Source organism: Corvus moneduloides, chromosome 1 (assembly GCF_009650955.1).
Source record: "Corvus moneduloides isolate bCorMon1 chromosome 1, bCorMon1.pri, whole genome shotgun sequence".
NCBI lineage: Eukaryota > Metazoa > Chordata > Aves > Passeriformes > Corvidae > Corvus > Corvus moneduloides.
Window position 1 is genome coordinate 122,289,356 of NC_045476.1, and position 26,396 is coordinate 122,315,751.

General features: G+C 39.3%; 1 protein-coding gene across 2 annotated transcripts in view; it reads right to left on the reverse strand.

The window, feature by feature from the left end:
- Nucleotides 1-16,413, reverse strand: part of RB1CC1 (RB1 inducible coiled-coil 1) — a 68,663-nt gene extending 52,250 nt beyond the window's left edge. For both annotated transcript variants that reach the window (XM_032125159.1, XM_032125150.1), the window contains exons 1-3: nucleotides 16,334-16,413; nucleotides 3,333-3,451; nucleotides 1,361-1,488 (exon numbers count right to left, since the gene is read on the reverse strand). In XM_032125159.1, coding sequence (XP_031981050.1) covers nucleotides 1,361-1,431 — 71 coding nt within the window. In that variant the 5' untranslated portion in view covers nucleotides 1,432-1,488; nucleotides 3,333-3,451; nucleotides 16,334-16,413. The remainder of the gene's footprint in view (nucleotides 1-1,360; nucleotides 1,489-3,332; nucleotides 3,452-16,333) is intronic.
- Between the last annotated feature and the right edge of the window lie 9,983 nt (nucleotides 16,414-26,396).

The window sequence follows — 26,396 nt, forward strand, 5'->3', positions numbered from 1 at the left end:
GTCCATGTACAAAGAGACAGGCGAAGAACCCAAGAAAGTTAGAACTAGAAAGAGCAAGTCTGTATGTACAGATATACAGAATAAGCAGTTAAACTGTTCGACTGAAGAGTCTTTGATTTTGTGTGGTTCAGTTGTTGGACAGCTTCCAAAAAAGAACCCAACTGAGCAAAAAGTGGGCCCATAACAGATTATTAGGAGCCTGGCATGGCAGCTTTGATGCTGCACCTCACTCACCATGATTTAGAAATGTAATGTCTAAATGTATCAGACAGCTTATAGAGGTGTGGGCACATCTATAAAGGACGCAGTAGAAACAGAATGGCTGAAATACTATTTCATGCTCAGTAATACCCTGACTTTCATCTAGCTTTAGAGAAGAGCACACTAAAACACTCTAGTCTTTTTCACTCATGAAAATTACAAACAGGAGTTCAGGAGAAAGGAAACAATGGATTTGAGAACAAAATCCATGGTAGAAATCTTTTATGCCCAATTACTTGCAACATATTCATCACTGATAGAATATGAAAACAGCAGGTGAGCTTGGCTCTTGCTACCCCCAAGGTGTCTTGCACATGAGAATAATGAAAAAGAATACAATACAAACCTCTCTAAAAGCATCTGTACATTTGCAAGATGCTTTTAGTACGCAGTGAAAAAAAAAAATACAAACAGTAAACTTGTTGGGACTTCAGCATGATCCTCTAACACTGATCACGCTCCAGGTAGTTGGGCACTCAGGAGTTCATGTTTTACAAATAAAATCATCTAAAACAGTTTGGAGCCTTACAACATAGGACAGAATCCACTTCTACCCATCTAAAACATGCGACAAAAACCTTCATGCCAATTCTTTAGGATCCAATCTAAAAACATTCCAGAGCACACATTTTCTTCAGGATGAGTGTACTGACAAGAGAAAGAACAACCTGCAGAACTTCCTCTATGATGCCAGACAGTAAAAAATAAACCATTTATAGAGAAATCCCAAATAAAAACACTATTCAATAAAAGGGCACAAAAGATCTGAAGTCATTCTGACAGTTCTTTCAAAAAGCACCAAACGCAACACCAGATTCAACAGGAGCAGGTCAGCCTCTGCCACTGACCCAGAAAGTAAATAACTTCTCTACTCTTTCATGGAATTGCACACACAATCACTTGGCAAGGCATTGAAAATGCTAATCACAAAAAAAATGAAGAAAACAACCACCAAAATTCACTCAAATACAGGATAACCTAGAAGAAAACTGCACTGACATACTAAAAAAACCAACCTAATATCTGTCAAATATTTAATATATAACAAATATACATACTTTTTAAATTTAAACAATATACAATTAATTTACTCTCTTACTTTTGTACAGCAAGTTCAGTATCAAACGTAAGGGTAGTTCCAGTGTTGACCAAAAATACATATAGCTTCATGATGATTTCTTTAGATCTCTGAAGTTTGTAACTTCCACTGCTAAAATCATTTAGAAACTGAAACAAAAATTTCAAGCGTTAGTTTCACAGGAATCATGAAAAAGACAAGACACATGCTTTTGAAAACACACTTTCAGATATATAGTGGGTGAATACATCAGTGCTCACATTCCACAGTTCTTTATTCACTACCAAAGACAGAGATGTTGCTCCTCTAGCCACAAACATGAGCAGGGTAAGTCTCTGCATGCACAGACAGTTAGGAGAACATGTGAGAATATACACTGAGAAGAATAAAAGAAACTAAATTAGAAAAAAATAAGAAAATATGACTTCCAATTGCAGAAGCCATCATCCCAGATCATTACCTGGCTTTTCTCAACTATGAAATACCTTTTTAAAGCCCCAGATAATAATTTCCAGACATCTTTTCTAGATTTTACAAACAGCAGCACAATCTATTAATTCCTCAACTTACAGCCACTAAGTCTATCTGCTCACTACTATCCCTGTCCATACTTTTTCACTCAGAAATTAAATCATTGGCAACACCCCAAAAAAAAAAAAAACCAAAGAAAAGAAAGAAGGCAAAATTCCTTTTTGTATTTCTCTACAGTAAGTAATAGCTTTAAATTTTTTTTTTCCTGTTATCAGCATTAGCTAAATCAGTAGCTCCTTTCTTTGTTACTGATAGCAAATATGAAGCATTCAAGCAAGAACGTGCAGGTCAACACACATTTTCAGTCCTGTGCCCTACAAGACCATGGACGAGTGACTCTATGCATGTGTTTTTCCAGTGTATGTGACAGATGAAAAATATTAACCTGCCTCATAAAACACTGAGACTTAATTTGAGATTTTATCACTTAAGTACTCCATAATTCTGAGCCTTTTTCTCTTCTCCTCCTTAGGAGCTAGGAAGCTTATGAGTAATTTCCACCACACTACCAAAGCTGCTGCAGAAATACAACTAGCACTGCAGTCACTAATAACCTGAATTTTTTGTGGAAGGAATGATGAAAAGTTAAGCTGTAAGTTTTAGCCACTAAGCAATATTCTTATATCATTGTAAAAATGACTTTTTGGATTAAATTACTACACAGGTAATATAAGTTGTCCGTCTTTCTTTGTAGTATTAATAAGACACACATACAGGGTCTACACAGCTAATCATATTACTCAAACATTAGTCTGAATTTGCATTTATGTCTTTGCCTACACATAGAAAAATTTACAAACCACAGAGAAAAATAACAAACACGCCATTAATATGAGTAGGGGGGAGAGGTTTTATCAGACTATTTATTCCAGAAAGTCGTAAGAGTTTTCTTACAAGAGAGCAGCTACCCTCACACTTTTCAAGCATTCATTATAGTCCTAGTTAAATCATTCATTTTCACAACAAGGCTTCAGAAACAGAACTACATCAAATAAAAAAGGACCAGTTAAATAATTTGATCTGAAGAGTTTTGTTGTCCTTGCACCTGAACTCTACTGTACTCAGTGGCACCAGCTTCCTTTTGTATCAGAAAAAGGAGAATATACTCTATAAACTAAATTATTAGATAGATAAAAACTGCTGAACACCAAGAACAAGCTAAAAGTTCCTTATTTTATTAATAAATTCTCTCTTTTACATCTAAACATAGTAAAAGGCTTATATAATACCTAGTTTTCATATGAACATTACTACCAAAGCTAAAGTGGTATTTGAGAGAGAATGTGCCCAACACATACATGAAGTAAAATTTTAATTAAGCATTTACCCATCCAAACCATAACACTAAACCTAACAAAAACACAGAAAGAAGAAACACTATTAAGATCAACAATATTTATGACAGCATCTGCCATACATCAGGAGTCTCTAACTTTTTAACTTCAGGCAAAGAAAGAATTACCTTCAGGCACTATACAGAGCTACCGCCTTCTTCAAATTCAAGAGGAGAGTAACGGCGCACATTCGCTTTACTTGATTTTTGGCAACAGAGTAGCATGGCTGTTCAAAGCCAGAGAAAATCTGCAAAGAAAGGATACAGAATGCAATTATTAGTAAAAAATTATTATTAAAATGTCAGGGGTTTATGGCCATAATTGCATCTAATACAGAAATCAGTGTATGTTAATGCCAGAAGAATAATTATGTGGTAATTGTTTGGGGTTTTGTTAATTAATAATGCTATCCAGTCACAAGTCTGCCCAGAACTGCTATACATCTGAATACTTTCGCTCATCAATTTTGTTTAAAATAACTACTAATCATACTTTTGAGTGTTTACAAGGAGAGAAATTTAGTTCGCTATAAAGAAATGTTTGCTTTTCCATTAACCGAAATTATTTTTCAGAACTGATGCAGAATGTTGACGTGGTGATGCTGAGAGCAATAGAGAAAGTCTTAACAAGGCAATTTATCTATGAAACTCCAGCATTAAAAGACATACACGCTACTGCTGTTGAATGAAGAGTCCTATCCTGCAGCTGTCTCCCACAGATTCCTTCAGGAATCAGTATCACCTTCCTTACCTGAAACAAGGTAACCTATTTTGCTAAGCCATTCACCTACTTTCAAAACATGCGTTAGATTTATTTATTCTATTTTTTTTTTTTTTTTTTTAATAACCTGAAGATTCCCAGCTGCTTGTCACTGCATCTTTGCCAGGGGCTTCTCTCCCAGAACTGCTTTTTAAACTACAATGGAAACTACAACAACCAAAATGAGTCAGATCAGCAAAGGCGACCTTTTTAGGCTACCCTAGTTCATTTTAACTGTCTTCAGTTAAGTAGCAGTGCCAAAGGAGAAGGAGCCTTGGCAAAGAACATGTTGATGAGCTATTGGGCTCAGAGCAGTGAAGCCAGTGCACAAACTCCAAACTGCAAACAAACATTATTTCTATCATGTTAATGCCCTAGCAAGCTTCTGAGAAGATGATCGGGCACTATAAAGGGTGATAATCCATTACTAAAAATAGGCTTGCTGAAGCCTGAAAACCATCAGAACATGTAAACCATTTTATACAACCTATGCTACTACAGACAATCAAAAACACTCCATTCCATATTTGAAAACCTTGTAATAAAGGAAATAATCATTTTATGGTCATGGAACAGAAGAATTCTTTTCCTCCCTTTTGTCCCCTCCCTCTTCACTCCTATGCAAAATGCACACGTAACATTTTATCAGAAGCAAAGGTACAATAAAAGGGAAATAACCAATGTGTTTAAGTGCTACCACAAGAAAAATTGTAATTAAAGTGTCCTCCTCCAGTTTAGCTATCAGCAGTCAACAGTTGTACTTGAGCAAAATGAATTTATGAATACTTCCTTTAGATCAAAGTAATGCACATTAACATGAAACTACTGAAACACTTCTGCCACAAACTAGGAACACAACACAATCTCTGTCTTGTAACTCCTTTGCAACCATTAAGAAGACAAAAAGCAAGTGTTGTTTCTCAACATTTCATCAAACAATGCTGGGGGAAAAGAACTACAATGACACAGGCAGGACAAATTTGTATTAGATTACTCTTTGGGAAAGAAAAAAAAAAAGAATGTAGAATTCACAGAATTCCACAAAATTCACCCACTCTCAAGATTGTTACAAATTTCAGCGAACACTTTCAGGAAGAGAGGAATCATGTAAAGCAAGGTTCCATAGAATACATGCCTTGAACAACAGCCGCCCCTGCAAGATTCACTGATACCCAACAAAGACATACTGCAGCCCTCCCTCCCTTCAGCAGGAACTACATCAACTGCCTCTCTCCAGCTGTCCATCTTCACAACATTGGAAAAACATTAATTTTGAGAGCTCTCCCTAGTCTTGCATGTCTGGACAAAATCTGTCTGATTGTGTTCAAAGTGAAAGGTAAGTTACAGAGGGTATGTATACATGAAAACCTACCACAGTTACCTAAGTTTCTTTTCTTTCAAAGGTCAGGTTATTGCAGACTATTACAGGCAAGGTCAGCCACACATCACGAATTGGCCTTTGTTCCCAATATTCCAGAATATTGTTATCATCCAGCAGTAACACAAACTCTTAATGCAATCTTGGAGCAAAAGTCTCACCATCAAGCTTCAACAGAATATATCCAAACACATTTTATTCTTCTTCTGTTTTTATTACCAGAACAGGCCATTAGGAGAATTTCAGGCTTTATTTATTTTTAGCTTTAAATTTTTATGGAGTGTTACAAGTTTCAAAGGTTTTTTTGCTGAAATTATTTTAATTCATCTTAATAGAGGTTGAACAACTACACAATCTGACAGCTACTAAAGACAGAGCTGCTACCTATGTAATGAAAAAAGACAACAAATGACTAGTCCACCCCGATTATTTGTTTAAACTGTGTAACTTGCAGCATTAGATCCATGCTAGATCCTTCACATTATGGGATAGAAGTCTCTCTGACCAACTGCCACGAATTATCAATAATTTAATTTTAAAAAATAGCTGAACATTTGAAACTTTCTGTAACAGCTGCCAGAGCAAACAGAATATAGTAGGCATAAATACAAGAAAATAAATGAGATTATAAAAATGTAAGAATGGCACAAAGTATAAAAAGTTTCCATAATTGAGAATAAGTATATTGTCACATTAGCTAATAAACCACCAAAATCAGCTATGAATACATTGTGCTGGTTGTAATATATATTTCACTGCTCTACACTGCATTTACATTGCAATGCAATTACTGCAATCTTTTTCTATATAATATAAACTCTTCAACAACCAACTATTTTTGAAGTCAGCGTTGATCAATACTTTCAACACGTTTACAAGTATTGAGATGTATCTCAGTTCAGAACACGTTCATTGTTACATCTCTAGAAGGAAACTAATATCTATTTATGGACCCTTCCTTTTCATCATTACAGCACAGGCATCACAGGTTTCACAGCACTCCACAAATAATCCTATGGGTACATTAACCATCCATTTCTGCCCTTAAGTGCAAAATCCCTGCTCCTAATTACCTAATGCTGACTGTTCCATTGTTTCATGGAACAACTTCAAGAACTTCACAAACTCAAACACTGAATCATGGCATTCAGAGGAGGACAAAGAAATCAACATTTATGCTGTTTGGGTTTAATAGGACATTCATCAACCTCACTTTAGTCTTTAAGTTCCCTCTGTATTATCTTAATTGTTCACACTCATGCTTCTGACATCTCAATTCCCAGACTTCCTTTATAATCTGGATTACAAACTAAACTTGAGCAAACAAAGATACTGACAAATTTTTCTTTAATACCATAGAATTTAAAATGAACCATGCCAAAGTAATGGCTTTCCTTTAAACTCAGTGGTGTAAAATGCCATCCACAACACCAACACAAACAGTATAAGGTACCTTGCTTCTTGTACTCAGGGAAGAGCAGGGAAGTGCTGCTCCACATCTGTATGCTAAGTGTGATACTTATCAACGCTTCACCTGCCAGGTCAGATAGAACCAAGAGGCCCAAACTCTTTTTGTCCTGTGTGTATCTCCAAGTCAAAAAAAGACTGAAAGTAGACAGAACTAGCTAAACTATCAGATCAAGGCAAGTCTGCTCACACAGTGCCTGCATTTTCACACTGCTATTAGACATTCACATAGCTCTGTGGGATCATCACCTGTGCGCTGCTGATACAGAAGTTTCACTTCCCTTACTGCAGAGGCACTGAGACTACACTACAGGTAACAGCGTCTCCAATATGAGTCATAAATGTTACCCCCAATTACCACGGTCAGGAGTCTCACAGGACACCACCAGAATTTCTGCCTGTCGAAAGGGCAATTCATCTGAGGCAAAGGCTGACAAGCCTGTGACGTGCTTAAAAAGACTCAAGTGCTATTCCTCATTCACTGAGTATCTTATCTGGGTAGCATCTCCCCTCAAGGCTAATATACCTTTATTACCTCTCGAGCTGGAGTCAACTTCAGAGCACATTAGCATGTTATTAAATGGTGCTTCATTTCCATACCACAAATCTTAAGGTTTGCCTTTGAGATGCTGCAGTTCCTGTGATTTCACCTTTCAGAGCAGCATTTCCTGCTTCACCTCAACTTAGGCATATGTATAATAGACAAAGGTACAAGACCAGTGCAGAATATTCCCTACAATTAATTTTGTTTTCTTCTCTAAACCTGCCTTCTACATCCACTTCCTTTGTTTTTATTTTCAAGTGCTTTTTCAAAAAATGCTCTTTTGCTCCAACTTGCAGACCCCAAAAGCTGAGTATTTTATAGCACATAAATCAAAGGAAAATGAAAATAGAAACTGAAGCTGAATTTAATGCAACTAACACCTTTCTTCACATTAGTTGTAAGATCGTCTCCAAAAGCAGGCTTCGAGCTTTCTTCAATACTGCATCCAATGCATCTAACCAGAAATACCTAAATTTTGCGAAATATTACTACTACCACCATCAGAAGAATAGAAATAATGACCCCATTGTAAGGGCACACATTCTTTAGTAACACTTTATGCAACAGAAATGGCTATGTTTCTAAAATACATATGCAAATGCATACCATTTTCTGGATAGCCAACTGTTGAAAGGAAAGATGTTTTAAAAGGCACTCTAAAAACTTAAAAGAAAAACTAAAAAATAATAATTAGAAAAAAAACCTAAGCTGTGTGATGAGTGAGCTCCTCCTGACCCAGTTGCAGAGAATAATTTAATTCCCCTACTCCTCCAAAATAAATTTACCAAGAAGACCACATTTAATCACAGAGATATATTACTGCAGGTAGAGATCCTATCTCCCATTACCACCTTATATCAAAGCCTATAAACCTCATGTTCAAGCCACACTGTAGTCTTAAAGAAAGGCTGTCAATCCCTGACATCTGTAAGGTGCCATCTGGAGCTCTATTTATACTGTGTTGAGATGTGCATCAGGCACAGAGGCGGTTACTTAACTACAGCATCTCCAACAGTCACTGTGTTCCTAACAGCTCTCAAACTCAGCTGCTGGTCAGCTTTTCCACTCAACCCAAGAGCCGAGCTGCAATCCCACAGAGCAACCAGGACACATTCCTAAGCTTCTACTTCTCCATTCACTAAAGAGGAATTTCAAAAGTCACTAATTCAGTATTTCATAGTCTAAGAGGCTTTTCCCCCCTTCCCCTCCTTTAAGATGAATAATTTTATATAATACTAACCTAATATTTCAGTTACATACAGCCATCATATTCAGAGTTGCTCCTACAACTCTGAATTACACGGAAGCTCCTCATTCAGCTAAGTAGGTGCTGCAATGCCTTCAGAGATCCTCAACAACATCAAGGGCAAAAGAGCAGATCAAAAGCAAATGCATCTGGGTAGGCAAGAAAACACTGTGCATGAAAGAGTAGCTTTGAAATCGGTGTGGCCCAAAACAATGCAGCTTCTCACAAGTTCAGACAAAATTTACACTGTGAATTCTAGGAATGCAATAGTTTCAAACATGCTCATGAGACAACAAGCACATTTTCAGGCACTGTGTCATGATTCCATATGGACATGATTATAAAGCTTCAGATCTGATGGTTAGCATCTATTTACATTGCTGTTTTCACTGATTTGAGGAGCTGCCAAAACACAATCCATGTTAACAGATCAGACAAAAGTTCTCCTCTTCCAACAGTAAATACAATTTTACCACATTTTTCAAAACTCCACATCTCTTGCACGACAGAAAGTAAAACTTCTGTGCCTCAGTTAACAGGTACAAGTCAGGAAACCAACCCAGGATTTCTGACAACCTTATTGCTAGGAAACAGCCCACAGCCTGTAGAAGTATCCCTTCTCTTTCTTTCCTCTTTTTGTTTTTAATTGATGGAAACAAGCCTTTCCACAGCTGTCTGCGCCTTAAGTTTTTGACAAAGTTAACTGAAGGCTTTGTCAGATTTTTCTTTTTTTAATGTATAATTTTGCCATTTCAAAGCATTTGTGGAGTACAAGCCTCCCTTGAATTACAGAGATAATACATTCTCTTTGCAAAGATTGGTGCTCTCAGGGACGTGGAGCTTCAGGTGGTTTTATTCAAGTTACTGACTGACTCCATAATGGTGGGAAGGTTCTTCCTGTAGGCACATACTCTTTAAAATAATTAGCATGTAAAATCTTCCAGTGTTTGCAAACAATTCTGCAAGAAACAGAAAACAAAGTCTATTCTTTCTTATGCCCAACTCAGACAAGTCAGCACCAACGCTCTTCCACTAACTCTCTCTGATTAACCAAGGCCACAAACTCTGCTAACAGAAAGAGCACCAGTCTTATGAATCCCTTTCCTCAACCAGTTCTTCTGCTCCTTTCCCTGCACCAACTTTCAGTGATGCAACTATCCATATTTCTATGGAATAAACTGGATTATTTTGCTGCATTAAGTTAGAAACAGCATGCTTCCCCAGGATCCTGATAGCTCAAATTGGTTCCGTCACCAGGTTCATTACACAACTCCACAAACTGCTACACTTCAATTATGACTGGAAAGAGGCCAATGAATACAGAGGATACTCAACATCACAACCATCATTCAAGAAGACAAGTGAAAATTTTCAGAAGGCATAATTCACATTTCTAACTGCCCGTGCCATCCTCAGTTACTAACAGATCCCCTCTTGGAAATGGAAACCTAGTAAAAAAACCCGAACTAGTACCCTCTTAAAAGCAGGCTAAAATAACATAAAAATTTACAATTACTACAGATGCAACTGAGGACAGATTTTCTCAAAATATAGTCTAGGAGGCCATTTCCCCTGTTCTTCCCTCTTCAGATACAACATCCTAATGCTACAACTTTTTTTTTCTTTTATGTGAAAAAAAGAAGAATCTTGGCCAGAACTATTCAAAAGATGAAAACACAGACTGATTAACTGGCATTTACTTTATAGGAATGAAAACACTACAGATGGAAAAGAGAGTAAAAGATTGACAATAATGAAATGTAAGGCAAGTAAAGATCCTCGTGATTTATTCTGACTGCCTACATAAAAGTCACAGGTTCTTCCTTAATTTCTATTCATAAGCAATCAGATTTTCAAACACCATTAAAGTTTTCTAGTAATAAGGAAATCCACTACTGTCTTGGTAAACTGTTCAATTGATTTGCAACATCCAAACTTGTTTCAAATTTTTCTTATCCTATATTAGTTATAAAATTAGTATTTGAACTTTCATGATCTAAAGATGGAATTTACCAAATTTCTCCTTTTGAAGTTACTTATAATTCACATGTCATCTACCAACCTCCTCCTATTTATCAACATTCTTTTCTTTCCAGGGGTATTTGAAAGAGGTAAGTAAATGACCAACAGCAAGATGCAGCGCTGATATAACCCCCAGTCTCCCTAGGAATACATATTCAGAAATGTCTAGATTCTTCTCAGATCAGTCTATTACTCTTTTTGGATATGACATATTTACGAATCACCTTTGAATCTCTATTGGCATCAGTTTGAAAGAAGATAACAGCAATGTGCTGAGAAATAAGAAAAGCTGCAGGATTGTTTGAAGAATATTAAATTGTCTCTAATCTCAAGAAGGTGTTAGTTCTAATTTTCATCTGCCCTTCTTTACCTTTCTGGAATATAAATCTTTGGTAGTTGAAAACAACTAACAATGTGCACTGATAAATTCTTTTATACGGTGTTACCAACTAAAGAGCTATACAACCACCAAAGAAACCCCAAGAAAGACAAAGAAAAACACAACTTACAACAACTGAGGTATTACAACTATACTCCTGGCTTACTGAAGCCTGATTGTCCTGTTTAGAGCCATAATATGCATGTGAAAATGTTGTTACAATACACTTGCTTTTCGAAATTTATAGGTATTTTACTACCAAGCCTTTCATATAAAAAGGCATACACATTACCCCTCCCCCCCCTTCATTCAGACAGAACTGAGAATTTTGAGTCATATTTTCAAACCATTCACAGGGTGAGAATCAAGTCTCTTTCAATCAGTAGACAACACGAGTACTTGCAAAGAATATTTTTAAATAGAGAAGTCAGCTTGAATTTACTAGTAGAACACTTACAATATAGCATAAGCACAACGTATTAGAAGAGAGCTTCTAGTACTGTTACACAATATATTCTTATATAAGCATCTTCACTTCATCTGAATTTAATAAAAATACACACTGTGGAGGATGGAAGAAAAACTATATAAATAAAAGCACCATTTTGTCAGTATGAACTGTTTATCCTAAGCCAACTACAATAAATAAGGGTAAAATCTTCAGGCTTTTGACATACCAGCACAGCTACTTGGCATCAACAAACTCAAAGTTTGAGATAAACCACTGACATTGAAAGTCCCTGCAATACTAGGAAAAAAACACCATTCAAATAATAAAGAGCAAAAAGTACTGCAGCTATACCTACAACACAAAAGAGCATTATTACATGTTCAATCATAGAAAAAAAAAAAAGGCAGATAAGTCATTTAAAAGATAAACTGAACACTAAATCAAAATAGAATTTGGGAATTTAGGAACAGCTACCTCAAACATTCAAAAATCAGACCTCAGCAAAGTGCAATTCTTACAGAATTTGTATTTTAGCTTTGCTAAGGGTGGTATGATTTTTTGAATCCATGATGTAAGTAAAACTTTTCCTATAATTAGTTCTTCAATACTGCATTCTACCTCTAAAATACATACTGTTTTCAATCTGTTCAAAATGAAAACAACATACTGGCCTGTCAAACATCTTCAAGAAAAATAATGAAGATTGATGTATCATACAGATACTAGTTCCACCTAATCCCTCCAAATAAAAGCAACATGCAATTGAAATACTGAACACACAATTTCATTATTGCCACCACAGCTTTCCTACTCTCCTGAAAAAGCAAAAATACTGTTTCAAAAGAAAGTCTTAAGAGGTAAGAAAACATGAGCTATTTTATAAAGAGAAAATAAAACCATGCTCTGAAGTCAGTTAAAAACCCATTAGAACATTACTTAGGCAGAGCTGGTCTCAAATATTCACACACCGTTCTTCCATTGATCCTACAGCATTACACAGCAAGACAGATGCAGGACATTTGGAACCCAACTAGTCAACAAAGCAGTTTTACATTTTACTTTCCACCAACAAGTAATCAACACAGGTCAGAAAGAAATTCATACAGCCCTCAAACAAGCCTTTTTTGTACTTATTCATAGAAAACAGGCTATCACATTCTACCACAGCTTATTTTTTAGATGCACAAACTACTAGAGCTTTATATATAGCACACCATAATCATTTCACCTTGATGCGATAAAGACAGCAGGCCCAGCTGCAAAATCTGTTCCCAAAAGAAAGTGTCAACATCTTGGACGAACATAAAAAGCTACACTGAGCTGTTGCTTGAGCTGGTAGTTTGAGCTCAGAACCATGGACTGCAAACCTGAACAACAAAAGGAAAATACACACCTGGAGATGGACAGAAGACAAGCAAGCATTGCCCTGACCAGCCCCGTCTCAATGTAAATGTAAAATGAATGTAAATGTGGTATCAATAAATTTGTTTTGATATTTCTACTGACAGCTTCCAATAATTGGTATTGAAATATTATTCATGTATTATTAACAATTTAGTTACGCTTGAATCCTATTAGAAAACACAAAGTATATCCACTTCCAACACTGCTTACAAATAGAAAGGATAGAAAGAGCTGATACATGGCTATGATGTCTTCCACCTTGCCTTTCAACTGAACTACATTAAAAAAACTGAAATTTAAATTAAAACTAAATAAAGAGTGGATCTGCACTACGAATTAACTCATAAATAGACAAGTGACTTTCTCAGTAACCACAGAATGTTAATTAGCTCACAAAAATAACTGCTAGCCATTTCTTTATCACCATTAATTGTGCTATAGGCTTTTACAACACACAGTTCATGTGAGATCTTTCAACTTGTACACCAAAATCATTAGTCTGGCAAATCAGCTAGAAAACAGATCTAATTCTTGCAATTAAATTAGTAATTTACATATTAATTATTTTTTTTTTTTGCCTGTTTGGTATCAATCCTGCAGTATAATACAATAGTATTATGTAAGTTGGCATCTTGTAATTAAGTGTTTGCTACTCAGTAATACTGATTAACAACTTTGCATCAGAATGCTAGCTATCAATAGGCTCCTTGAAAGCAGTAAGGTATTTCTTTATTAAGGTATTTTTTTTGTCCCCTCCTCATCTTCAGAAACTGTTCATATAATGTCATTGAGCTGTGGACCAAAAATCAGGAGCATAACTTTTTTGAGCAATATTGCAAATGCAGAAGGAAACACATGACTGTTTGGGCACTATCCAAATGACTGAAGTGGCTCGTGTGACAATTGGGTAAGCACACTATAGTTTTTCATTTTAACTTCTTGTTTTCACTTTACCTCAACGTGCTAATGAACCCATCCTGTGCAATATAAGTCTTAAGATCCTTACATCACTCTAAGCCAGTCTTTCACAGAAAGCAACTGCTAGTTTAAAAGCAAATAAAGACTTAAGGACACACTGATAACATACAGAAAAATTCTTTCCAGTGATCCCACTGTAACTGCCACTCTCTTATCAAAAACAACAAATCAGCATGTGCTACTCCCTTATTCCCAACATACACTCCGTCCCCTATTTAACCAAAATAACTGAAGTTCAGTCTAGAAATTATGTTTGCCACCTTAGCTTCGGCAAGGCTATGTAACAGCTGTGTTCAGACAACATGCAGGGACACACAGTTTTTTTAAACGGACATCACAAAAGACCTCAAAATAACCCTTGCCCTCTTCTCCAGTCAGAGCACAAATCTGCTGTGTACACTTCTAATTATAAATATAGTAACCTGACATGGGAGAGACAGTCCCTTAAACAGGATCTCAGAAACTACTAACCCAAATCTGTGCTGAGCACAAGTCTAGAACAATTAAAGCTAAGATAGATTGCTACTTTACAATCTACAAAACACACAGCTACTTTTACAAAGTGCACAACAACAATGTACTTCCAAAAATGCACTTTCAAAGCACAGTTAGGTCTATCTTACAATAATGGATTATCCCAAAAGATCCCGTTTGTATTTCCAGCTCTAAAACTGGCACAGCTCTAAAGACCCTTACCATGTGTTCTTCAGTAAGTCATTTTCTTTACTACTCTCAACATAATAAAATAAAGCCGTATTGAGTTCCAGGCAGCATTTAGAGTAAGTACAGATATATCCTCCACACACTTTAAACTAAACTTAATGATGTTAGAATACCTAAATTCTTTCTTGTTAATATTTGCTTCTTGGCACAAATGGTTGTATTAGACCACCAGAAAACAGTAAGGCCCTTTCTTCATGTGCTTCGTCTTTTAAAAATTTCCCAAGGTACTACATACTAAATATTCTTAAAATTCATAACTTACATATACCATAAATGTGCATGTTTTCATTATTACTAAGTACTTCCATGAAGTATGGAGATGAACTTTTTAAAAGGGTACGTATGGGAGAAGACATGGGACAATGGCTTTAAATTGAAAGAGGGTAAGTTTAGATTGGCTATAAGGAAGAAATTCCTTAGTGTGAGGGTGGTGAGGCACCAGAACAGGTTGCCCAGAGAAGCTGTGCATGCCCCATCCCTCAAAGTGTTCAGGGACAGGTTGGATGGGGTTTTGAGCAACCTGGTCTAGTGGAAGGTGTCCCTCCCCATGGCAGGGAGGTTGGAACTAGGTGATCTTCAAGGTCCCTTCCAATCCAGACCATTCTATAATTCTGATTCTATTTATATTGTTACTCCTCACAGTACTTCTCAGCTGTATAAAATTCATACAGTTGTATGAAACATGTTTTTCCATTCTTGTTATTTCTCCAGCATTGCTGAGGTATCTTTCACCACACAGTAAAACACACACCTCCAGAAGTGTTAAGTCCTTCCATAAACCAAACAGCACAAACTACTTCTGACACACATATACGTGAGCAGAAGGAAAAAAAAACCCCAAACCTCAACCTCTTCATTCTTTCCCATAAAGAAATAAAGGTGAAAGCTTAAAATATGAACCACAAGAAATGGCTCATGGCCAGGACATACCATGTAATTACATCAGACAAAAACAAATGACACAAGAGAAAAAAAAGCTATGGTTATATGAGGTCTAAACTAACATTTCTGGGTTTCTCAGGACCAGACACGATTTTTTATTTCATGACTAGACGACGTTCAGTGAGAAACATGAGCACTACAAATATCAGCTCATTTAATTCTCCCAGCATTTATATTAGCATTTCTACCTCTGGATCGCTGGCAGCCAGTACTTTGGGGGTCAGTAAGAAAACTGAGCACTGACGCACAGAACAGCCTGAAAGTCTACCAAAGAGCCGTAAGGAGAAACTGAAGGGAAAATTCATTACAGGACACATGCTTCCTCGGGAGCAGGACCAAGTAAACAACCGAGGAAGAAAAACGTTTGTAAACACACAACGCTTCTGCACGGCGCTCGCCCGACCGCCGCCAACGGCGAGCACGGAGGCGCTGCCAGGCTGAGTCATTCCTTGTAGTAACTTCCCCGCGAATCCCTCGCCCTGGCAGCGGAGCCCCGGGCACGCAGGGAGCACCCCGGCCCAGCGGGCGCTGCTCCCCTCTGAGGGCTGGCAGCAACCGCCCCCCCCCCCTCCCCCCAGCAGCTGCGCTGGGGTCACCCCGCCGCCCCGGGACCGGCTCCAGGCGCCGGATCCTGGTCCCACTCGACCCCCGCCCCGCCGCCTCCCAGCTCTTTGTCGCCCGCCCCACGGGTACAGCCCTGCGCCCAGCGCCGGGACCGCCGCCCCTCGCCAAGGCCGCCCTCCCGGTACCGGAACCCCCGCCTTCCCCGCGGCTGGGAGGGGCTGAGCGGAGCGGCGGCGGGAGCCCGCACAGCCCCGGGCAGCGTCCGCACTCACCCCCGGGTCCCGCGCGGGCAGCGCCGCTCATCCTGCGGCGGTGGCGGCGCGTCCCCCCCGCGCCGCGCGGCCGGGCCCGGCGGCTCCGCGGGGGCGCGCAGCGCCTCGGCGGGGCCCGCGGCCGGGCGGGGAAAGGCGGCGGGCGGGGAGGGGCGGGGAGAGGCGGCTCGGCAGGGCCGGCGGGGCGGGCTGGGGGCCGCGGACACCGGGGGAACCCTGCCTGGCGCGGCCGCCGCCGGTGTTTGTTGTTGTCGTCAGCCGCTTCCGGCGCGAGGGCTGCCGGGAGGGGGCGGCCCGCGGGAGGGACCGCGCGGCGGAAGCGGCGGCTCCGGACGGGCGGAATCCGGGAGGGGTCTGGGGTGGAAGCGGCCCCTGAGGATTATCTGGCTCCAACCCCGTGGGCAGGGGCACCGTCCACTAGACCGGGTTGCTCAGAGCCCGGTCCACCCTGGCCCTGAATATTTCCAGGGATGCGTCCAAGATCATCCCACCTTACCTCTGGGCTGCCAGTTCCAGTTCCTCACCACCGTCACAGTAAAGAATGTTTTCCTGGTATCTAATCTAAACCTATTCTTTCTCACTTTAAACACATTCACCCTTGTCCTGTCCCGACACACCCTTGTAAATAGTCTTGCCCCATGTTTCCTCCAAGTTCCCTTAAGATACTGGAAGGCCACAATTAGTCATCCTGAAGCCTTCTCTTTTCCAGGCTGAACAATCCCCATTCTTTCAGTTTTTCCTCGTAGGAGAGGTGCTCCATCCCTCTGACCGACTTGACGGCCTCCTCTGGACTCACTCCCAACAGGTCCATGTCCTTCCTGTGCTGGGACCCCAGAGATGGATGCAGTATGCCAGGTGGGATCTCACCAGAGCAGAGCAGAGCGGCAGAATCCCCTCCCTTGCCCTGCCAGCTGCGATGCTTTTGATCCAGCCCAGGACATGATTGGCTTTTGGAAGTCAGACTCTTGGCCTTACCTGAACAGGAAGTTTCTTGAATTTAATTTTAATCTGACATGACAAGAGATCAAAAGTTTAGGAAATCTACAGACAGATTTAGATAGGAGATCAACTTGGTCAGTCCAACCAAAGGATGTGTCTATTTCCCAAACACACAGGAATTTTTTTTTTTTTTAAGACTAGAAGTTGAGACCTGCTAGCAAGGATAAACTGGAAATAAATAAAAAGAGAAGGATTCATAGCGTGGGAATCAAGGGCTCTCTGTCACTATAGTCTTTTTTGTGCCATAGGCATTGACTATTATTTCAGTGTTTTAGATGATGGCTGTTTGCATTCCCAGTTGCTAGGCGGAATTTAGCAGATGTTCAACTCATCCCTGCACTGGCAGGTGAGAGTGGCCCCAGGTGCACTCACTGTCCAGACCGGGCTCGACACTGCCTCCTGCCTCCCTCCCTGGGAGGAGGGTGGGTCCTTGTGGGGACTCAGAGAGCTTTTGACATAAAGCAGTCCCCAAGCTGTAGGGTGGGAACCGGCCTCTTACTCCTGAGAAAACAAGAGTGAACCTTGCACTCGTCACTTTTGGTTTCTGTTTTGGTACAAGTTTCTTTAGAGGCTTAGCCCACAGAACTTTGGGATGAGGGCATTTCCCCATAAATCAGAGAAGAGTGAATTGGAGAGGAACAGAAGCAAGGGGCTTGTTTGGCTCAGAGATGCAAGAGAGGATCACAATGCTGGCATTAAGGACATCCTCTAGCCAAGATCCTTTGAGAACAGCATACAGCTGGATTGTAACTTCTATGCTGCCTACCTTCACCTCTCCTTCCATAACATACACCATAGGCAGCAAGTCGTGGCAGAGCATAATGTTGTGGCCAGAGTATATTCAGATATGGAATATACTCTGCAAATCAGAGGAGGATTGCAAAAAAGAGTGCAAGCATGCTGTTGGGGTCCCTCTCCTGCCAGGGAAACCCCGTGTCTGTGCCCTCAGGGCCCATCTCCCAGGGCTCCATGGCAGGAGAGGGACTCCAACAGCATGCCATGGTCCCCAGCACAGGAAGGACATCAACATGCTGGAAAGAGTCCAGGCCACCAGGTTGATTAGAGGGATGAAGGATGTCTCCTATGAGAAAAGGGTGAGAGAATTTGCTTTGTTCATCCTGGAAAAGGCTTCAGGGTGACCTAATTGCAGCCTTCCAGTACCTTAAGGTACTTCTCACAAACTGGATCAGATTTATGGTTTTCACATTAAACTTGTGAATTAGCCACCTCTGCTATGTTGGAGAGCTTCCTGCCTGTTTGACACATTAAAGGCTATGTTGAATAGTCACAGCCTGTCTAGAAAGGAGTTTCTTGGCTTTTTAAAGAAAGGCCCTAGTTGCCACCTTGTGGCACCCCATAAACAAGTACTCCCCAGCTCTGCAGCTTGTTGGGAGATGTGTCCAAATTCTGAAAGACACCTTTGGCACTTCAGACTACAACAATGAATGGAGCTGGGAAGACATCAGTACTCAAACAGATGTAATAGGAAATACAATACAAGATTCTATTAAAGCAATTCAAGGCAGCTTTCTGTAATATAACACATTATGTCAAAGCTGTGTTATTTTAGTTCTATAGATGTCAACTTCTGCATTTTGCATCTCTTAAAATGGTCTTCTTAATTTTTTTTGACTGTGATGAAGGACTAGCCTTTAGTGTGAAAGGAATGATATCCAGATAGAACTTGACAGAACAAGTGCCATGCATGCTGTAATCAGAGGTCAGAAAGCCCCCTTGAGGTTTAGTAAGCCTGAAGCACGAACAAGTCTCGTTAAAATTCTCTTGGGGAGAAACTACTGAGAGCAACCTCCTGAAGTTTGAGAAGCTGAGACATTGGCAAGAGAAGCAGCAGCATCTCTTCAAACACTGAAGCAACAGTGCTGACAGAGCTTATAGTTTTCTGTCAAAGCACCTCTGCCACTCAGGCTCTCAACAATTGCATAAATGAGGCTTCAGGCACTTAAGCACAGTTCTGGTTTTTACAGCACGTGTGGGACAACTGTTGATTGATTTGAGAGGCAGCTCAGGCAGGACTGAAGCAGGAACTTCAGTTCTGGGGAGTAAGCAAAGTGCTGCTAGCAGAGCAGGTTGTTCTGGCTTATTCTTGTAGCATTTCATTATGTTGCTTCCTCTCAAAGTGTTCCAGAGCCACTTCATGCCAAACAACTAATTACAGGGTTTTTTCATGAGTCTGTCTGAACAAAACCTAAAATTTAACATTATATCTAGCACTTCTATCCTAAAAAAGCAGCATTTTATGAAGAAGTGTTTGCTCTAGGATATAAAAAAAGAAAGCATTGAATCAGGGTTACTGAGAATTCTTCACAGTTTCAAAGTGCTGTACCAAATATAGGTTATTATTCTTTCAAGATACTGTTTAGGATCCACCTATATATTTTTTCACATTCTGTAAAACAACCAAGAAGGTTGAAGGAGTTTTTTACTGTGTACTTTTAATTTTGGGTGCTAAATTTGGTATACTGAAGAATGTGTCTCTTAAACTACATATTTATGCAGCTGTAGTGAGAGAGCTAAAAGACCAGACTACCCTTCAAGGGAAGGCATACTGGGAGCCCAGACTGGCAGCAAGGGGCACTGTCATAGACAAGGGGCACAGTCCCACAGTATCAGTGAGGTCTGGTGACAGTTTTTTGTATGATTATTGTCTGCCGTGCCAGTAATGGACCAATACGGTCACTATTTATTTAGTTCCAAATGTACTTCAAAAACCACATCTTCCTATTTTCTTTAGCTCTGCTTGCCATAAGTTCTCACTGTGTACTTCTGCTTCCCTTAGTGTTGTGTCTTGGTTTAAGCCCAGCCAGCCATCAAGTACCACAAAGCTGCTTGCTCACACAGCTCCCCCCTGCAGTGAGATGTGGAGGAGAAGCAGGAAAAAATTGTAAACCACATGGGTTGAGATAGAAACAGTTTAATAATTCAAATTAAGTAATAGTAATATTAAAATAATAATAATAGTAATTGAGACAACAAAAAGAGAGAGGAATAAAACCTGAAACAGACAAGTGAGGCCTCAATCAGTTGCTCACCACCCACTGACAGATGCCCAGCCCTGCCTTGAGCAGTGGTCAGCCCCTCCCAGCCTCAACTCCCCCCAGTTTATATACCAGGCATGACATTCTATGATATGGAACATCCCTTTGGTCTATTCAGGTCAGCTGTCCTGGCCATTCTCCCACCTGGCTTCTTGTGCACCTGCTCACTGCCAGAGCATGGGAAACTGGAAAGTCCTTGACTTGGAGTAAGCCCTGCATAGCAAAACTAAACCATCACTGTGTTATCAACATTATTCTCACACTTAAAAAAAACCCCACAGCACTGTACCAGATACTAAGAGGAAAATTAATTCTGCCCCAGTCAAAACCAGAACACATTGCCATCTTCATTCATTTCCCTTGATTTTTGTCTTGTTGAGGCTTTTTTTGTTTGTTTGTTTTCTTTTTCCCCTTTTTCAAATACTGGAAAGAACTATATTCATTCCCCTTCTAGATCAGGCTGATGCTTTAAACCCAAGTTCCTTCCTTCTCTGTTGATGCTTTGTGGCATCTTGCAAAATAATCTATAACAAGTATTAATTTTCATTTTAAGTCTTCCTCCAAATAAATAATCACTTCAAAACCCAGTAATTTTTAAAGGACAAAATATTGTTCTGACCTGGAATACGCAAAGTAAACACCAATCTCCAGCAACAAAGTGCTCCTGCGTGTTTTGAGAGAGACTTCAAGAACTTCGATTATCCTTTATTATAGCCTGGCAGTCCATGGCAAACACCAAGTCCTATCTCATCTCTTGCTTCTTGTCCAGAGCATTGACTGGTCCATAAGCAATCACTAATTTGTTTTTGAATGGTCAGTGACTCAAGAGCAGCTGATGCCATTTTGAAAGTATGCCACTCCCTCTGACCTCGTTATGGATCATTCCTAACCAGTGATTTTAACATCGTGTGGCTTACCAATGTTTCGGTAGTTCTGACTACACAAGTTTTGAATTCATAAGTGATTTTTCTTGTTTACTGCCAGAGCTCCCTGCAGGAAGGGAATAGTTAGGTTCAATTTAACATCTAGGTCATGAGATCAGTTCTTGGTCCTGGGCAAAAATATGCAAAGGACATTTAAACCTCAGATAAAATAAGTCAGAATAGACATACTCTCAGAAGTGGTTAAGGACAGAAGCTCTCAAGGGAAAACAGGCAGCTGAATAATCCTATAAAAATCCCCTGCTGTGCATTTTCATTTATGAAGCCCCATTTGTGTAAGGGACCTTCCAATACCACCACTTCTCCTCAGCACTCAGATGATAATGAATGCAACAAGGTCAAACAAGCATTACAGTGAAGACTGCATGGAACAACAGTAATATTGTTAGTAATATTTATAGAAAGTTATAGTTGTGTAAGCATTACTGAATATTTAGTGTTACTGAGAATAGAATTCCCATTTTTTACTGTCTATCAGCTTTGGTTTTTCATATAAAAGCACTGAAGTCATGTTCATAAAAACCATAGAGTGGTTTGTATTGGAAGGGACCTTAAAGATTATCTAGTTTCAACTCTCCTGCCATGGGCAGGGACACCTTCAACTAGACCAGGTTGCTCAGAACCCCATCCAACCTGGCCTTGAATGTTTCCAGGGATGGGGCATCCACCACCTCTTGGGCAGCCTATTCCAGCATTTTAAGACCTTTATTGTGAAAAACTTCCTTATGTCTTAGAGCTATAGTAAGGACTGGAGTTAGGGAGATGCTGGCAAGCAAATCAGTATTAGTCATAGGCCTGTATTCCATTTTTCCCTTTTTAAAAATGGAGGATTTGTTACCCCTTTTCCAGTCAGTGGGAATTTCACTGAACTTCCATGACTTCTCAAATATGATGGAAGGTAGCTCAACCACTTTCTATGCTAGTTCCCTCAAGACTCATGGATGCAACTTATCAGGTCCCATGGACTTGGACACCTTCAGGTTCCTTAGATGGTCTCAAACCTGATCTTCTCCTACAGCTGGCAATTCTTCATTCTTCCCGTCCCTGCCTTTGCTTTCTGCAATGCAGGTGGTGTGGCTGGAGCACTTGCCAGTGAAGACTGAGGCAAAAATATTTGTTGAGTACCTCAACCTTCTCTGTATCCTGGGTAACCAGCTCCCCCATTCCCTTATGGAGAGAACCCACATTTTCCCTAGTCTTCCTTTTAGCACTTATGTACCTATAGAAGCTTTTACTGTTGTCCTTGAGATCCTGGGCCAGGTTTAATTCTTTCAGGGTGTTAGTTGTCCTAACCTGATCCCTGGTTGCTGGGGCAATTTGTCAGTATTCCTTCCAGGTTACCTGTCCTTGCTTCCACCCTCTGTAGGCTTGCATTTTCTGTTTTTGTCCAGGAGCTCCTTGTTAATCCATGCAGATCTCCTTGGTCACAGATACAATCATAAATCATCAAAACTAATTACATAAGCAGATATTTCAGTTGAAGAAGTTATACCAGGAATTTGTTTGGCCTGTACTGCTAGAAACCTGATGTGTTCTCCTTTTTACAGTCATGAAAGAAAATATACTCTCCCCATTTACAAAACAGCATTCTAATGATCTTTCTGGTCACAGATGACATACTCTGATCCTTTCATGATTTGCGTCACTCACTCTCCTGATTTGGTAACCATAAAGACAGAATTTGTAAACCAAGGGGTACAAGTTCCAACTTCTCCCTTAGCCCTGCCTGCCAGTGAGCTTGTCTCTCACTATAATCCCTGGAAGAGTATGGGAACCCAGATGCAAATGTCAGTGCTCTGCCAGGAGCAGGGGTTTTAGGCATCTCCAGCTGAAACCACGGGCCACAAGTCAGCCAGCATCACAGCAGCTGGCCTGGAAGTGTACATCAGCAGGCACTCCAGAGTTAAACTCAAATGCTTCTAGACTATGTCCACTCCTTCTATATTTAGCTTTTAATGTGCAGTCTATTTTTAGAGGCTAGAAAAGGATGGTTGTATTTAATCTGAGTCACTAATTTAGACATTTGGGGTTTTTTACATTTTGTTAATAAGTACTAATTGCCTTTTTAAATAAGCGTCTACATTTCCCTCTCTTTCTCAACCTTTCTAGTAATTCAAACTAGAAATTCATGATACAGAAACTCTTTATTTAATGTATTTTATTAATATATTTAAATAAACCACAAAGAGCCTTAAACCAAATAAATAAAACCCACTTTGTACTTACATAAAGATGAATTGATGAAAATATGAAAATATCATCCATCTAGTAACATATTAAATTAACTATTTGTCTTTTGTTCTGGTAACTTATCGTATTCAGCTCTTTTTCTTTCACTTTTATTTCTGAATGGAATAGAAACAAAACCATCTTCGTTTTTTACAGCTCCCAGGGTCTGAATTCAAAGAATTAGTCACTGACCTCAATTAACAGAGTAAACTGACGTTATGGACTAAGTACAGTGAAATGGCAATTCTTTGCATTTCCAGAAGAGACTACACCTTTCAAATATTCCTAAATACATAGCTACATTATTTTAAAGGATACTGTAGGAGTAGACTAATTTAAACTAGGTTTTAAATCATTTTCAAAAAAAGAAAAAAAAAAAAAAGAAAACTGACTATTCTGAGTGCACTTGCATTCATTACTCATTCTTAGGAGCTTTTTTATATTCATTGATGAGATCAGGCGTGGGTGCTGGTAGAGCCCTCTTTCAGAGCTTTGCAGCTTTGGAATCTGCTCTTCACTTGAGCTTTCCAATACAGCAGCTCAGATGGCTGCTGGTTTGATTGCATCATTTATGTTTCCTATGCATTTTAAAAGCATGTCTAGTTCATGTTCAAATCTGTGTAGACAGGAGATTCTTTAGATAGATGGAGATTGTGGTAGGCTATTTTGCAGTTAGAAATGCCAAAGCTCTTATATTACTGTCTTTCTAAAATAAATTTCTAAAGTTATCTCATTTAGTACATTTATATGCCAGTGTATGAAGGACAACCAAATAGAAACTGACACATACAAATCTCTAGTAATTACAAATTACTCTCTTCTACTGAAAAAAGCAAGTTAGAGGTAATAAAGATCAATACCTGCCTAATTATCTGAGCACAGGGAAGAAAGAAAATTGTGTCAAAACTGTAATGCCAAGTCTGGCTCGCTGGAGGGCCTAGTGATGTACATTTCCAGGCTGACATTGTGATGTTGGCTGGCTTGTGGCTTGTGGTTTCAGCTAGAGATGCCCAAAATCCCCACTCCTGGTACAATATTCCTGCTTCCTTGAAGAGTGGTTTGGGGTTTTGTTCTGTTCTTTTTTTTTTTTTTTTTACACTCTAGGTACAAAATCAGATTTGTACATAAAGGTTGGCATTATTTCTTATTTGACAAGGAAGAAATTAACTTCAGTAGGCAGTATGTGCTTTACGCAAATACATAATTGCAGTCAATTAAAATTTACTGGTTGGAATCCATTTTCACAAAACCTTTCTGAGCAACATTTACTGTTCTTAATCCTTCTATCTGTATTAACTGAATTGAACCATTGGCATCATAAAGAACAAGTGTGTTATAGACATCAGCTCAGACTATAGATTAAGCAGTTTTATCTATTTGCCCTTTTTGAACATTTCCCTGACATTAATACTTCCAGTCTTCTGAAGTGTCCCTGATTTTCACATTTTTATTAGTACTAACTTTAGTGGACCACAGTGTAATACCCCAAGTTAGCTCAACTTACTTAAATTCTATATCTGTCCAAGTGCTTTCTTCATTAGCAGCAGATAATTTTCATGTCATTAATAGTTTCAGCACTTCGTTATAGGCTCAATGTTTAGTTCTAGGACTCTGGAGAAAAAAAAGAGCAACTGACCCCTGCCTTGACTGGCTATGGACCATGTTTCATAGCTTTGAGTTCACATTACTCCTATCAGTTTTTCTTTTCCTCTGCTTTGTTACATAACACTGATTAGTTCTGTTACTGCTGTTGTTTAATTTCAAACTGTACATTTACATAAGTGGTGAATTTGGAAAAGCTCTTAGCCGTAGCTCTCCCCCTAGATTGTGAAATTTGGGCTTTTTATCTGCTCATTAAATCCTTTTTAAGATACTCAATTTTCATCTACATTTTAATTTGTATGCGTGTTTTCAATTTATTTTTCTCAGTACTTTGATCTCTGGAAAATTAGTCAAAAGTAGTTGTCACGTTTACATATGCCCTTTAATCTTAACAAAATAGATCTGTTTTGAAAGTAAAATAAGAAATGTTGGTGGTCACTGAACAGTCACAAAGACTCAGTTAATCTGGATTTATCTGCAGAAGAAATTGTTGATGATTTTTTTCCAGCTTAGTATGAGGTTATTTTTTAAAGACAAAAAATAAAATAAAAAAAGTCTTTAAAAAAACACAGTGCTGGAGAAAATGTCATAAAATTTTTTGTTTATTATTTCTCTACCCACCCGCTAACTCAATGTATGAGTTTGCTTAGGATGCAGAAGAGTAGAAACCCTGCTCTGTCCCAAATACTTCTTATAATCTGAGCCTGCCTAAATTTGGGGTTGCATTATGCTCTCCAATGCCATATAGGAATTCAAGGATTTCATGCAATTATCTGTAATTCAGAAATTCTCCAGACTGCCATCTCAAAAAACCTTTTATTTTCCACACAGCGTTAAGATCATTGTGCCTATTAACTTTTTTGTGAAGTGTATTCTAGCATGAATGGGGGTGTTTTGTGATTTTACTGCAGACAGCTAATCAAGAATGAACACGCACTGCTAATGCTATCTATGGGATTTCAGACCATCAGAGCAGAGCAGAACTTGCTTTACACAACTGTAGGAAACATCGTGGTGCTCAGGCAAGGCTGCAGAGCCAGCGAAGGGGAAATCCATAATGGGCCTACCCAGCCTGAGCTCTGTGTTCTTGTAGCAATGGCACCACAGTGCTGCTACCAGTTTACAGCTAGCAGAGTCAAACCTCTGGCAGGAGGTTTTATGGTGACTTTACAGGATTACATTTCTGAAAGTCTGTGATAAAAATAATCTCAAATTGCAGATAAAGATTGGCTAGAG